This window comes from Puntigrus tetrazona, chromosome 2 (genome assembly GCF_018831695.1).
Source record: "Puntigrus tetrazona isolate hp1 chromosome 2, ASM1883169v1, whole genome shotgun sequence".
Lineage (NCBI taxonomy): Eukaryota > Metazoa > Chordata > Actinopteri > Cypriniformes > Cyprinidae > Puntigrus > Puntigrus tetrazona.
Window position 1 is genome coordinate 21,895,926 of NC_056700.1, and position 16,033 is coordinate 21,911,958.

General features: G+C 37.7%; 1 protein-coding gene across 1 annotated transcript; it reads left to right on the top strand.

Annotated features, from left to right (window-relative positions):
• The first annotated feature begins 750 nt into the window (after positions 1-750).
• Positions 751-15,744, top strand: fndc7rs1 (fibronectin type III domain containing 7, related sequence 1). Its single transcript, XM_043222546.1, has 23 exons — positions 751-764; positions 809-993; positions 1,135-1,383; positions 2,889-3,140; positions 3,280-3,540; positions 4,213-4,473; positions 4,551-4,811; positions 6,148-6,405; positions 6,539-6,799; positions 7,833-8,093; positions 8,191-8,448; positions 9,289-9,549; positions 10,108-10,365; positions 10,508-10,777; positions 11,716-11,979; positions 12,084-12,341; positions 12,423-12,686; positions 13,125-13,385; positions 13,470-13,730; positions 14,344-14,634; positions 14,734-14,964; positions 15,075-15,122; positions 15,357-15,744. Exons 1-22 carry the CDS (start codon positions 751-753, stop codon positions 15,098-15,100), a joined length of 5,166 nt encoding a protein of 1,721 aa, XP_043078481.1. The 3' UTR covers positions 15,101-15,122; positions 15,357-15,744.
• Positions 15,745-16,033: the final 289 nt, after the last annotated feature.

Sequence of the window (16,033 nt, forward strand, 5' to 3'; positions counted from 1 at the left end):
GAAAGTGGAGGAATCGGTAGTCGATGTGGTTGGTTGAAGGTTGTGCGTTGGGGGGGCTGAGAACTGGCTACTGATCGTTTTTGTTTTGTTTTTAAAGAATGTGGCAAAATCGTCAGGTGATATTGAGGTGGTGGGAGGTGGTGGAGGGGGATAGAGCAGGGAGTTAAATGATCTGAAGAGCTTACGTGTGTCTGAAGTGTTGTTGATCTTGTCATTGACACATGATACTTGTTCAGATGACAATATCCGGTTGTTTTTTTGTAAAAAAAAAAACTCTAAAAGAAACTTATCTAGTATTCAAGCCGAACATTTTTGTGTAGTAACAGACCAATCATGTACTCATTTGTCTTTCTATTGTTTCCCCAGCTCCTTGCGTACCACAAAATGTGTCGGCCAGCGTGAGCTGCAGCAGCAACATAGCAACGGTAACCTGGGGGAGCAGCCAAGGGGCGGAGTTTTACACAGTGACAGCCAGCAGTGCCAGTGGCCTTTCAACTAACTGCACCTCACCATCCACTTCCTGTAACCTGTCCAATTTGACCTGTGGAGAGTCTTACACGATTACAGTGAAGGCAAAAAGTAGCAACTGCTGCAGTGCGAACAGTGCTCCTGTTCAAGTTCAAGCAGGTTTGTTTCATATTTCATATCATGTTTTTTTTCAGTAAAGTTTCATAAAAATAACTGTAAAAGTAAGACACTGAATTGGGTTTTACCTCGTTTCTTGTGTTCTAGTGCCCTGCACCCCAAGTAATGTCCTGCCCACAGTGAATTGTGTCACAAATGCTTTAGTTGTATCATGGACACCTAGCACAGGAGGACAGTATTACACAGCCACTTTGCAGGACAGCAGTGGACTGTCCTCTAGCTGCCAGTCTACAGGCTCACAGTGTAACGTGACAGGACTCAGGTGTGGTCAGCTCTACCATGTCAATGTGACGGCGTCAAACAATCTGTGCAGCAGCCCTCCTAGTGCTACTATGAACACTAACTCAGGTACACAGAAACACACACACAAGCATATTTTTGTCTATACACTCTGTATTTTTCATTCTGTAGCCTTTTTTCCTATAGACAATCTCTCGTGAACTAATCACTATGTTTGGAATATGTTTTTACTCATAGTTCCCTGTGCAGTCGGCTCCATCAGGGCAGTGTTTGATTGTCAGCTGGGTACAGCCACTGTGTCATGGCAGTATGCTGCAGGTGCTCAGGGATACGCAGTTTCTGCCTTGGCACCGGTGAACAACAAGGTTTGCTGCACATCCAACGGCACATACTGTGACCTGCGCAACCTGCAGTGTGGCAATGAGTATACAGTGAGAGTGCAGAGTTTGGGATACACATGCAATGGCAGTGCACAGATGACTGGTTCCCTGATCACAGGTGAGGCCTAGTGAATCTGATCTGCTTGCGATTTAAGTTCTTAGCTGAGACTGTCACGCAGGGTTTATAAGTGATTTGGTTTTGCCAACTTTTGCTTGACTGAACTAGATCGCTCCATTCACTCTCTATATATAACTTTAACTGTAACACTTTAATAAAATAAAAATATAAAATAAAAAATAAAACAAAATACAAAATAAAAGCATATAATATCAAAAATATAGGCTAGGCAGTTTTTTCACCAACGTTCTTCTTTTGGCACCAGCAGTATATTTGTCAAAATAAAAGTTTTTTGATTTTAGGTTAGAAATGTTTTAAAAAATTATATAAAAGAGAAAGTGAGAGACAGAGAAACAAAATGTCAGTATTACTATTACAGTTTTTAAGTGCACTATAAAATATATATTTTTAAATACATTTTTTATTTAAAAGCTTAGTTCATTTTCAAAAATGAAACTGTTATATTTATCTACTTACACCCAGGGCATCCAAGATGAAGGTGACTTTGTTTTTACAGTAGAACACAAACAAAGATTTTTAACTCAAATCGTTGCAGTCTGTCAGTCATATAATGGAAATCAATGGGTACCAAACTTTCCAAAAAAGCACATACACAGATGAAACCAGATGAAACCCTGTGGCTCGTGGAGATACGCTGTGGTGTTAAGACATGAAACGATTGGTCTGTGCAAAAAACGAAACAGTATTTATATTTTTTTCTGATACACCAAAATCTCCAACTATCCTGAGCTCATTCAGAACATCAGGCACGTATATATCCATGTGCTGGATGTTGTGAATAAGGTTTGAGTTAAAAATCTTTGTGTACTACCGAAAAAAGCCACTTACATCTTGGATGTGTTGAGGGTAAGCAGATAAACATAATATTTTCATTTTTGGGTGAACTAGCTCTTTAATACTATTTTTATGGTTTTGTTTATTTAAAAGAAAACGAAATAAAATGCTATAATAAAATGATTACTATTTTTAATTCTTTAATCGTTATATTTAAGGTGTCATACTATGTGCGATTATGAGTACCAAACAAACAACAACAGAAAAAAAAAAAAAAACTGACTGAATATATCTACAATTTCTTATTAGATTAATGAATCCAATATATATATATATATATATATATATATATATATATATATATATATATATATATATATATATATATATATATATATATATATATATCGAATGATATACTGTGTATGTGTGTGATAGATATACACACATGCATACACACAAATGCACATATATTCGTCATACATCATCATACATAGCTGAATACTATATATAACTTTTTGAAGGTTCTACTATTTTTTTGTGTTCACTTTACTTACCTGTAAATGAAATGCAATTAAAGCAACATTTTAAAAACATATTTAGAACACCTTAGCGATTTAATTGAGAAATGTGCAAAAAAAAAGTATTTTTTTGGGATAAAATATGCATCTTGTACATATGTACATTGAATTATTACCCTACCATTACAGGCCCGTGTTCTCCCCAGAACCTGGCAGTACAGTACAGTCCCTCCACCGCTGTGTTCTCCTGGAATGTCACTAAAGCCGGCACCAACTTTACAGCAAAGGCAGTAACCCCCGAGGGCCTGACAGTGACCTGTGAGACCTCTAACACGAGCTGCACCTTCCCACACCTGGATTGTGGCCAGATCTACAACGTCAGTGTGACGGCTCGCAACAATGTCTGCACTGGCACCTTAACCTCCGATCCTATCAAAACCGGTCAGTCATGTGATGTGACCACTGGTTTTAAAGGAATATTCAAAATTAAAATTCTGTCATTATTTACTCTTCTTTTTTTTTATTCCAAATGCATGATTGCTTGTCTTGAATCAGCGTCATTTATTTCGTGTCATTCCAGAACCCTGTCCTCCTCAGAATGTCAAAGCTAGCTTAACCTGCGCCACCCTCAGTGCTGCTGTCTCCTGGGAGCCTAGCCAGTTGGCAGTGAGATACGTTGCATTCCTAGAAGGCATAAATGGTCATTCCACTTCCTGTCAGACAAATAATACGTACTGCAGTGTACCCGGTCTCACCTGTGGAACAGTGTACTATGTTAGAGTCCGTGCCATTGGCGAGGTGTTCAACAGCTCTGACAGCATCAGGGTCAACATGACCTCAGGTCCGTATAAAATACAATTCAGTTCAAATTACTAGTACCAAAGGCTGAAGTCTAAATCAAACAAGAATGACAATGTTTCTGGTCTTATTTTTGTCTACATTATTTAAGCATGCGTAATTTAGAACGCATTAAGATATCATATTATATATAACTCTGTTAAAGGACTATATACATTACTGATAAAAGTACTGATCTGCGGTCCTATGCTCTTTTTTTCCACATGTTCTGCAGGTTTTCCATTGTAACATAATTTAAAAAGCAATTCATTTTCATTTTCAGCAATATTACTCCTTGAAAAATCATCTTAATATACTGATTTGGTGCTTTTTCTGCTTTTTCAATAAGCATTATTTCTTTGAAATGGAAATTTCTACTACTTTGATCAATTTAATACATCATTTCTGAACTGAATTGTTATTATTATTATTATTACATGAATCTTATCCAACGTACTGAATTTTAGTGTACATTTATTAAGAACCATTATTAACAATTCATCACCAAATCTGCTTAGTGAAATGATTTCTGAATAATCCGAAAATAAGATAAGAATACTGCTTTGCCATCACCTAAATAAAAAGTTCAATTATGCCATACTTTTGACCAGAGGTGCATGCGCTATCAAAAAGCATTCATCATAGTTATTAAATATGCTGTTTCTGTGTTTTTCAGCACCATGTCTGTCCACCAGTGTGTCTGCCGTGACGGACTGCTGTACAGATTCAGTTCTAGTGTCCTGGAGCGCCATTGCAGGGGCGGACAATTACTCTGTGACCATTTTGGGTTCAGGAGGTCAAACAGTGTCCTGCTCAACCAGTCAGAACAACTGTAACATCTCCTCCCTGCAGTGTGGACAGAAATTTAACGTCACCTTAAGCGCTACAAACCAGCAGTGCCAAAGCACCGCCCCCACCAATGTCACCTTCCAGTCCAGTGAGTTCACAAAGCGTTATGTGTAGAAATTGTTCAACGATGAAGCGCACTAATCAGGGTACGACCTTTCCTTGCAGGACCCTGCGTACCGCTGCAGGCAGTCGTCAGTAAACTGTGCGGTAACAAAATGTCTGTGATGTCTTGGGATGTGAGAGAAGAAGTGGATTATTACATCGCCCGAGCCACCAACGCAGCAGGAGGATACCAGCTTTGTAACTCCACCAACTCCGTTTGTTCCTTCTCTACTCTGGGCTGTGGAGAGACCTTTACATTTACTGTGACCGCCCACAAAGGCCAGTGCAAAAGTGACGTCAGCGCACCCGCATACCTCACTACAGGTACAAAAAATATATTCAGATAATCAGAGAATTATTGCTATCATTATTATTACTTCTGCTACTAGCATTACTACTAATAAAATTGTATTTAATAACAGTTGTATTTTATTGATAGTAATAAAAACAACAACAATAATAAATTAAATTTGAATATTAAGGTTTTTTTAATAAATACTTTATAATTAATTATTAATTGCTTAACTATTATTATTAATAATAGCATATACACTGCCCTTCAAAAGCTTGGAAACACCCTTGGCAAAGTGTAGTTTGGGATGATATGAGCAAAAACTCTTATAATTTTTTGGTGCAAATACATTAATGTAAGTTGACATTATCATTGAAAACCAGCAATAATAATTTTCAGTTTAAATACATAATAATGGCAATATATAGGCTACATGCCCCATTGCCAGCTGTAATGCCTGGTTACTGCTTTAAACTTGTCCCAGTGTGAATCATCTTTGGGCAATCCTCCAGGAGGCTTGGAGTAATAAGTAAATTTAAGTATTTTCTATGTATAAACTGTTTATGTAATATTTTTGTTGCCCCTTATCAGTACAGAATAATTACAGATTAAAAAGGATTCATACCAATATTGACCAAAACCCCACTTTTCTAGGGCATTTAAGAGGGCAGTGTAAATAATTCATTGTTATTATTACTATTAATAATAATTGTTGTAGGTGTTTTTATTGTATTGTTATTAATAATCATTATTACAGATATTAATATTAGCACAGATTACTGGTGTCAAATTATGTTTTTGTTTACATAATATAAATATAAACACACACACATTTTTTTTAAGTATTTACATGTATATACATTCATATATTTATATATTATATCATTATATTACTTATATATAACTATTTAATATGTAAGCATGTTTAATATTTAATGTCTAAACATATGTTTTCCTTAAACATGCCTATGTTTGTAAAAAAAAACATTCATTTTGGATGTAATTAATCATGATGAATCAATTGACAGCACTATTACAGATATAATAGTATATTGATATAGTTGATATATATTTTTATTAGTTAGTTATAGTATTATATCTCACTCCTTCTTCCTCCCTGTGCCCTAAGTGTTTTAGAATTATTATCATTGTTATATGGAATAATACTTAAATTTTTTATGGTTAATACTTTTATATTTTTACAATTACTACTTTAATCATCGTCATTATTAATTATATAATAACATTATTAATAACAACATGTTTGTATGTTTATATTTATTGCTAATCTGTTACATTTTTACTTTTTAAATTACAAAATAACTTCATATAATGCTACAATGTAATAACCCCCCCGCACTTTTCCAGACCCTTGCAAACCAGAAAACGTGACTGCTCGCATGTCATGCGACAGCGAGACGGTGGCGCTCGATTGGTCAAAATCCAAAGGGGCGTCATTCTACATTGTGATGGCAACGGGGAGTCTTGGATACTTTGTAGACTTTAACACTACTTCCACTAACCTGTCTGTGTCCCTGCTCTGCGGACAAAGCTACAACGTGTCTGTCCAAGCGCAGAACGAGTACTGCGACACGCCGCTGAGCGCCCCTGCGGTTTTCAGACTGGGTATGTCTCTGAAATGATGCGTAAATCGGCCGTGCACTGAACAAAAATCACTGTAAACCGTTCGTTCCGATCTGTTATTTGAGCGTGAATGGTAATGAGTTGATTTACTTTTGCACTGTGTGTTGTGATCCAGCGCCCTGCACGCCTCTTAATCTCGTGACTTATTTGGAGTGTGAGAACCAGGTGGGTTCTGTCAGCTGGGGCCCAAGCGATGGGGCGGTCACGTACACTGCCACAGCAGTGGGCATGAATGGACTCGCACACCTGTGTGTTACTAACGGAACCAACTGCACCTGGGAGGACCTGCAGTGCGGTGAAACCTATAACGTTACGGTCACTGCCAATGACAGCCGCTGCACGAGCGCACGCAGCAACAGCACCATCATACACATGGGTAAGACCAGGAACTCTAAAGTAAGGGTGTGCACGAATAATCCAATATTTGAATATTCGGTCTCTAATTGTTATCCAAGCAATAAAACACTTTCGAATTTTACCATGTGTTGATTTGCAGGCCGCAAATACTGGGACTCCGTCATAAGCAGTTATAACTAAATGCACTGGGTGGCGCCGTGGAGAGGGTTAACAAGTTGATAGTATTTGATCAAAGAGTGGCACCATCTTTCTGCCTCGATAAATTTAGAATTACTTTGATCAGAATGATCTCACTTAATCTGACAAAATGTAATTAATTCTGATCCGACGAATCAGTGAAGCTGATTTATAATAAAATTGAAACTGTTGGTACACTTTATCTTTGACAGTGAAAATGTGGCAGAAAATTGCATTAGATAACCAAATGGCACTCACTGTCACTTTTGAAAACATAAGGCGTATCATCTGGGTGCACAAATACATAAACTTTTTATTTTGGATGCGATTAATCTTCTGACAACACTAATATATATTAGTATATCGTGAAAACCATCAATCAAATATTTGTTTATATATGTGTGTGTGTGTGTACTGTGTATATGTAATATGTATATATAAACACACATGCATCTATATATTAAATAAAAATGTTATGTTTATATATTAAATATATTTTTATATAAAACAAATATGAATACAAATATATACATGTGAATATTTTGTAAATATATATTGCATTTGCATACACACAGTACAGAAGACATTATTAATCATTGCATATATATATATATAATTTTAATTTTGTTTTTTAATGTAAAGAATTATTATTCTCACCAAGACTGCATTTACTTGATTCAGAATACAGCGAAAGCAGTAAAATATGTCAAATATTTTTTTACTATTTAAAATAACTGCTTTTTATTTGAATATATTGTAAAATCTAATTTATTCCTTTGATTTTAAAATTGAATATAGATAAGATACCCTCACATTTTTCCATCCTTTTTTGCTCAAACACACCTATAATGGCGTGCTGTTTTCTGGTACTTTAGACCCATGTGTTCCTCAAGCTCTGACGCCCGTCCTGGACTGTGGCACAGGGGTGGGCTCTCTGAGCTGGGCTTCCAGTGCTGGAGCCGAGACATACGAGGTGGTAGCAGTGAATGGAGCCGGTAACACGCTGGCATTCAGTACCAACATTACCAGCGGCTTCTTCTCAGAGCTGCTCTGCGGTCAACAGTACCAGATCACGGTCAGAGCAATCAACAGGAAATGCAGAAGTGTACAGAGTTCGCCTGCTTACTTGTCATCAGGTAATACAGAAACAATGACGGCGACTCTTCATACAGTCTGTTGGGAATGACCAATATCGCTGATCTCAGACGCTTTTCCTGTTCTGTTTTCCTCTAGTTCCATGTGTTCCACAGAATGTCATATCTCAGCTGGACTGTATGTTTAACTTTATAAATATATGGTGGAACATCAGCCGCGGGGCGGCGTCTTACCTGGTGGTTGCTAAGGGACCTGAGGGTCCAGTCATTGGCTGTAACACGACTGCGCAGGAGTGCAGGCTGCAAACACTGCGTTGCAGCTCCTCGTACAATGTCAGCGTTATCGCAGTAAACCAACAATGCAACGCTTCAAGCTCCATCTTTCAAATAAACACCGGTACAGTCTTCAGTTTCATATCCTCTGCTCTCTGCTTTTATATCAGTTTGAAAAAAAAGATTCATTACAATTGAATTAAGCATGCAAATACAGACTGTTGAGGAGTAACTGGTTACGTGTAATGGAATTATGTCATTTAATTACAAAGTAAACGCAAGTGTAATTCGTTACAGTTACTGAATGTGTAAGTAAATTACAGTTACAATTACAAAGGGAATTACGTTATTTTTTTCACACGCATACAGATTTGATAGATTTTTCTCTCAGATTGCACTGCTTTAAAATATGAGACACTAATATGAGTTTAGGACACATGCTTTTTTCAAATTTCCTAGTTGGGTTTATGTACATGCATTATTTTTTCCAAAGCATTTTTGGATGCCAGGGTTTCCTATCATAGTCACGTGAAGATTTGATATAAAAAACATCTTATGATTTTATATCTCAGAATGATTTAATCCTTAGAAATCTCAAACTAAAAAGTGGTGCTAATCAAGCCTGATTTTGTGGTGTTTTTTTTTTATCATTTTTATTAATATTTTATAATCTTAATCAAAATGATTGACAGTTAGAAAAATTAATTACATTTCAAATAGTTTTTAAAGATGATCTTTTTTGTGTTAATGGGATTGTTTGCAGTTCGATTGAGATGAACTTGAATGCACAATGAAAAACAGATTTCAGAGAATTGTTGAAACAGAGTTATCTGTTTTTGTGGATCAACTCTTCTTATAATTATTGAATATTTGGAAAGAACATTATTCTGAATTATATGCACACTTCAATACTTAAGAGTTATGTTATTTAATGAAGTCTTTCTCCAACCTTGTTTCTTTGCAGTGCCGTGTGTACCTACTCACGTGCAGAGCAGTGTGAACTGTACGACTCAAGCTGTATCCGTGTCCTGGGACCCAAGCGCAGGGGCCATTTCCTATGCTGCGGTTGCTCAGACTAGTGGTGGCTACGCTTCAGTGTGTAACAGCACCGGAACAGCGTGTGTATTTTCAGATCTGCTCTGTGGGATGAACTATAGTTTTGCTGTCAGCGCCACTGACGGGACCTGCAACACTGCACCGAGTCAAGCTGTTGTTCTGAGGACAGGTACCTGAAAAACTAAAAAACACTTCCAAAATAAATGCATGTTTACAGTTTAGGGACAGTATTTTATGCTTTTGAAAGAAGTGTCTTAGAGTCACTAAGGCTGCATTTATTTGATAAAAAATACAGTAAAATCATAATATTGTGAAATATTATTACAATTTAAAATACCTTAATTTATTTTGAAATGCAATTTATTCCTTTCATAACAAAGCTGGCTTTATTTTAGCCTTTCTGTCAGAAATCTGATTAGCAACTATTTTTTTCTTATGGTCATTTGACGAAAACAAAGTCCAAAAGAACTGCATTTATGTGAAATATAATTTCATTCGAAACATTAGAAAGGTTTTCTGCATTTTTTATCAAATTAATGCATCCTTGCTGAACAAAACATATTTAGACAGTGTGTAATAAAAGAAAAGATGTATTAATGTTTAATTAAATTGATAGCAATACAATTACACAGAAATGTGGTTTACAAAATGACTGAAAAGATCAGTTTTACTGCCGTTGGTAGTAAGTTTCAAGTACTTAATGTGTTATTTTGTGACTTCACTTCAGTGTCCTGTAGGCCACAGAATGTTAGCGCCCAGCTCAACTGTGACGCTAACTCTGCTGTTGTAAGTTGGGAACTTGGTAATAACGTCAGGAGTCACACAGTCCAGGCTATTGGTTCTGATGGACATCGCATCAACTGCTCCAGCTCCGACTACAGTTGTACTTTAACTGGCATGCACTGCAGCCAGTGCTATAACATTACCATCATTGCCTTAGATGGAGTATGTGACAATAGCAAGGCACAGCTCATTCTGAAGTCAGGTGAGTCTGCTGATTCCTTTGTGCAACTGATCACAGAAGAAGCTCAGATTTGATCCGGTATCTGATCCGTTGTGTGGGATATTCTGATCTGTTGTACCAAAAATTGCTTATTAAAATGGTTTCTGTTCTTCTTCTCTTTCAGCTCCATGTGCACCTAGCAACGTTCAGACATCTTTGCATTGCGACATCAGCGGTGGCGGTGTTGTGTCTGTGTCGTGGGTGCAAGCAAACAGGACCGAGTCTTACATGGCTGTGGCCGTGTCTAATGATGGTCGTTCCTACTCTTGTAACACCACCGCTGCCTCCTGTGATCTACAGAAACTGCAGTGTGGTCAGATTTATAATGTGTCTGTCTACTCCCTGGTTCATGAATGTGGAGGTGTGAAGAGCACTACGTCTCAAGTGCAGACAGGTGTGTGTGTGTGTGTGTGAAGATTTTAATTACTTTATCAAGTGAAGACTTGTATGTCTTGGTATTTAATCTTTTAGACCTATCTAAAACTCATTGGTCTTATCTTGAATCTGGTAATTACATAATAAGAGATCTGAACACTTAATTACCCTTAAAATGTAGAAAAGGACCATATATATTTGAAGGACAATATTTTGTTGTATATATATTTTACTGAAGGTTTCTATCACCAACAGCAGTTGTAATTAATTTTTTTTATAATTTTCCATTGCCCCCTCGGACATAAAGGTAAATAAAATGAAATATTTAGATAAATGGCAACCTTTTTAAACATATTCAATTGCTTTAAACTTTGCCCACCAATTAAATTTATTTAAATTTTTGAATCATGTTTCCCCATGTTTTTACAAACATATTTAACATATTTAGAAGTAAAGCCCACTTTTTGCATTAATATGATACTGTTTTAGAGTTATTTTCTGAGCAATTTAGAACATCTCCAAAAACCTATATTAGTATTATTGTAATTATTATATTATTATTACATGGTTAAGTATTTATATTTTATTGTTAAATGTTTTAAAATGGCTTAATAATCTAGTAAGGGAAACGAGAAAAGAAAAATTTAAGAATCACTTTAAAGTAAAACATCTCATTATGTGAACAAGAATTTTTGTACATCAATTTTTATAGAAATTCTAATAAAATAATGCCATGCAAAAGTTTTGAAAATGTCATTTAATGTAATTTCCTAAAAAATGTTATTCTTATTTGTGAGGTAAAATATGACCAGGAATTTGTCGGGGAGATTAAAAAAATTTAAATGAGTGAGCATGCTAATATGATGTAGCACTGCGGCAAGGAGCACACCATTGTTGCTATGCTGGCTTACCTTAGCCCCACCCTTCAATAACATCTTGATTCCTTTTTTTTCACAGCCCCATGTCCCCCTCAGAACATGTCTGCTATTGTTCAGTGTGATTCAGGGTCTGCGCTGGTGAGTTGGAACCCAACAACGGATGCCAGCCAGTTCATAGTTGAACTTGAATCTGAGAGCACAGGAGCGATTTTCTCATGCAACAGTACAAACACACAGTGCTCCATCACCCATCTGCCCTGTGGAGAGAGATTCAACCTCACTGTGGTGGCACTGAGAGGCAGCTGTCAGAGTCAAGCGAGCAGTAACCTTTCCATCGCTTCAGGTTGGACACTAACACAAGAATCACCATAATACATTCTCAATCAGATTTCAACAGATTTCTATATCTACCCGACGCAATTCATGTCTGATCTCTTTTCTTTGCAGCTCCATGTATTCCACAGAGGGTCAACGGTACTGTGGACTGTGTCACTAACTCTGCACGGGTTTCATGGGATGTAGCTAATGGCGCAGAGTCTTACGCAGTGCTGGCTGTAGGCGACAGTTACAATTCCACATGTATCAGCTCAAACTCCACTTGTAATGTACCTGACCTAGGCTGTGGAAGGAGTTATACCTTCTATGTCACTGCTTCAAATGCTGCTTGCACAAGCCCGCCCAGCAGCAGCTTCCAGCTGGAGACCGGTAAGTACACCTGTGGTAGACATCTTTATTTGTGACTAAATGTATATCAGTCTTAAAGTATGTAAAAATCTCTCTCTCCAGCACCTTGTGCCTTGTCGTCCATCATGGTGGTGGCTGAATGCCACAGTTCTGTTATCATGGTACAATGGCAGAAAGCTCGGAGTGGAAATTCTCTGTACTTTGCCACAGCAGAGGATCAAAACCATTCCCTCCTTTCCTGCAATAGCTCTGCTTCTTCTTGCAACCTAACCAATGTGCAGTGTGACAAGGAGTACACCATCATCGTAGCTGCTTCATCCAACAAAAACAGCAGCCTCCGCAGCCCAACCTACAAGATCAGAACCGGTACAACCATTTATATCATGCCATTCCCATCCAAAATAAGTATCCCTTTATATCATTCGTCTCAAACTCAATTACTGGAGGGCCACAGCTCTGCAGTTTTGCTCCAACCCTAATCAAACACACCTGATTCAGCTAATCAAGAACTTTAGGATCACTAGAAACTTCCAAACAGATATAATTTAGAGCTGGAGTTAAACTGTGCAGAGCTGTGGCCCTCAGGAAATAATAATTTAAATAATTGTAGCTGCACACTACAGATCAGGGTTGCACAATCCCGCTCATGGAGAGCAACCTTCCTCTGGAGTTTAGTTCAAAACTGCTCTAATACAACTGGAAATCCAAGTTGAAACCTCTGATCTACAGATTTATCCTAGTTAGATTTGCTTTCGCAACATTAATATTCAGGTTATTCTCATGTCTTCCTTTGATCATCTGCAGCACCCTGTCAGCCCTCATCAGTACAGGCCAATGTAGACTGTCAGTCGAAGGGTGTGTTTGTGTCATGGACCCCATCATATGTGGCACAGTCCTACCTGCTTACTGCAGTTGGCAGAAATGGAGACTTGAAGACGTGCAATACCTCGAACAATAACTGCACGCTAACCAATCTGCGTTGCAGCAACACCTATCAAGTATCTGTTTTAGCCAGTAACGAGAACTGCACCAGCTTGCCCAGTGCTAACGTCACCTTCCAAACAGGTAAGAGGACACACATTATTTTCCTTTAACTTCCGTGATCAAAAAATAATACATTCCGTAAATAATTATGTGTTTGTTCTGCAGTGCCATGTCAGCCAGTCAACTTAACTACAACCATGAAGTGTGGGAACAGTAGTAGTGCCTCCTTGTCCTGGGTGGGATGCACAGGGACAGTGTCCTACAAGGGACTTGCACAGTCAGAAACGGGCGCAACAATCTACTGTGAAACCACCAACACGTCCTGTGTTCTGGAGGGCTTAGTGTGTGGCACCGTGTACAACTTTACAGTGCAGGCAACTAGTGGCTTATGCAACAGTTCGAGTGAAACGCAAACTAAGGGAGCAGGTACAACAATCATGTGCTTTATGATCTGCTGGTATTTGACATGTCAGCCAAGGGCTTTTCAAACTATTGTTTTTGGAGCGGAGTCTGTTTGAGAACAACATTTGATTAAATATATCAGCATGTTTTCTGTACTTGTTTGAAAAAAGAACCACATATCAATTTGCTTGAAAATGAAGGTGTAGAGAACAGATCTAGTTCACTTTCGTAGGGTTGTACTGATAAAGATCATCCACAAGAAGAGCTAAAAGTAAGTTTCGGCAAGTGGCTGTCAATTTGGTTAGTAGCTAATTGCATTAACAATGTGTCTACAAAGAAGATATAACATGAAAAAGGACCTCTAGAAGAAAAGAATGAAATATTGGTTTATACCAACCATGAAACCCTAACAAGTACCTGTAGCTTTCTCTGTGTCTTCAGGGTTAATAGAAAGCTACAGGAACTTACAATTTTACAGTTTAAATGCAGTTTAGTAAATCAGTAAGATTTCTCCATCCATGCGTTGCATGCTGACAAATCCATTCTGAAATCAGATATTCATGACATTTTGGTTCTACTTCTTTTGGATCCTCACTTGGAAAGCAGGTTTCAAGTCTTGTTCACCTCTTTCCTTCAGCTCCCTGCCCTCCAGCTGGATTGAAGGTTGTCCCTCGTACAGTAGTAAATGATACTCAGATCTTGAGGGCGTCTTGGTGCACTGTGAAATGTCCTAATTCAGAATACCTCCTGGCACTCACGGGCAGCATTCAGGGGAACAACCAAACTCTCTTTGACCTTGCCTCCTATTGGACAAGTCGCACATTCTTTGAGGTGCCTCTCCCTTGTAGCTCCACCTACAGCGCAACCATCAGTGCGAGGAACTCTGCCGCCACAAGCGACAAGTCCACTGCAGTCACTGGAACCACAGGTGCACAATGTTCAGTCACCACACAACTATCTTCTATAGGTGATGCATAAAATGCAAAAACATCCATAACTCAACCGTTCGTATGTTTCCTTCCCCTAGTACCTTGTGCTCCTCTAAGTGTGACGTTCTCTGCATCTTCGGGGGTAGTGGCATGGAGCGAGTCTCTATTTGCCACGAATTACACCGTGTATGGGGTTACATCCTCTGGTAGAACAAAACTCTGCATGACCTCACAGCTCCTCTGCTCTGTCACCAATTTCAACAGTGGTTACATTGTCGTAACTGCAAAAAACACTGCTGGGGAGAGTGAAGGCTCAGTGCCTGTTGCAGGTAAATACGTAATTTTAGAGAACAAGATTCATACACCAGATCAGTGGTAAACAGGTTTGTCAGTATATGTCTTGCTTTTGTCACCTTTGACCTTGTCCAATCTTTTTCAGTGACCGCAGGTCGCAGAAGGAGGTGAGACCTGCCACAAATTGAGAAAGGTGAGTTGATGCTCAACAGCAGAAAATAAACAAGTTATGAAAATTCATGAGTTCTTTTTTCATCAATTCTCAACATGGAGAAATATACAAAAACCCTACAATTCTGCATAATGATCGCTTTTAAAAAGTCATCACCAACAGCTGCTTTTCATCTTGAAAACATATTTCCAAATCACATAGATATTAAGTATTGAAATGGTTTCCATTATTAACCCTCGACTCTCTCTACACTAGGCCTGACCTACCCAGAGTAAATGCTTGTATCTCATCGCACTCAAACTCTTGCCTGTGAGAATTCCTGCACTAATCTAAGAATTCTTGATACTGATATTTATCTTTTGCATGTTACATGTAGTCTGGTTCAAGGTTCACTTTAAAAATAAAAAAAAAAATAAACCAATATTTAAGGGTGGAATAGGTTGGCTGGGTAAAAGATTAACATTTCTTTTCAAATGTTCTCCAAACATCTGTTTCTGGCTGTAAGATTTACTTTCATGCAATGAGAAATATTTAAAAAAAAATGTCTTATGTATTCCCATGTTTTTGTATATGAATTATATTAAATACAAAGAGCATTTCTCCATGTGATCAGTCTTATAAATTATGACATGTAAAGCACATGTAAAATAAATTAACCATACACAAAACACCTGCTGTTCTTATAAAATGAATATTCTTACAAGGAACTGACAAGTACACAACAGTGAACAATTCAAAGCAAAACATCACTGTAAAGACTGGATTTACCATCTTTGAGTAAATTTACTAATCCCATGAACCAACTATGAACTGTATTGCCTACAGAGAGCTTTTTTTTTTTTTTTACTCAATACTTGTACAATTTGACCGGTTAAATTAGGTCAGTGCTTCATGGGAATGGGTAGCCACTATGAAGAAAATTAAATTTTTTA

Bases quoted from the DNA above. Each gene is read 5' to 3' on its own strand.
- fndc7rs1 (XM_043222546.1), top strand. The intron at 994-1,134 runs GTACACAGAAAC...TTCCCTGTGCAG, and splicing joins TACTATGAACACTAACTCAG to TCGGCTCCATCAGGGCAGTG. The intron at 3,141-3,279 runs GTCAGTCATGTG...GTGTCATTCCAG, and splicing joins CTCCGATCCTATCAAAACCG to AACCCTGTCCTCCTCAGAAT.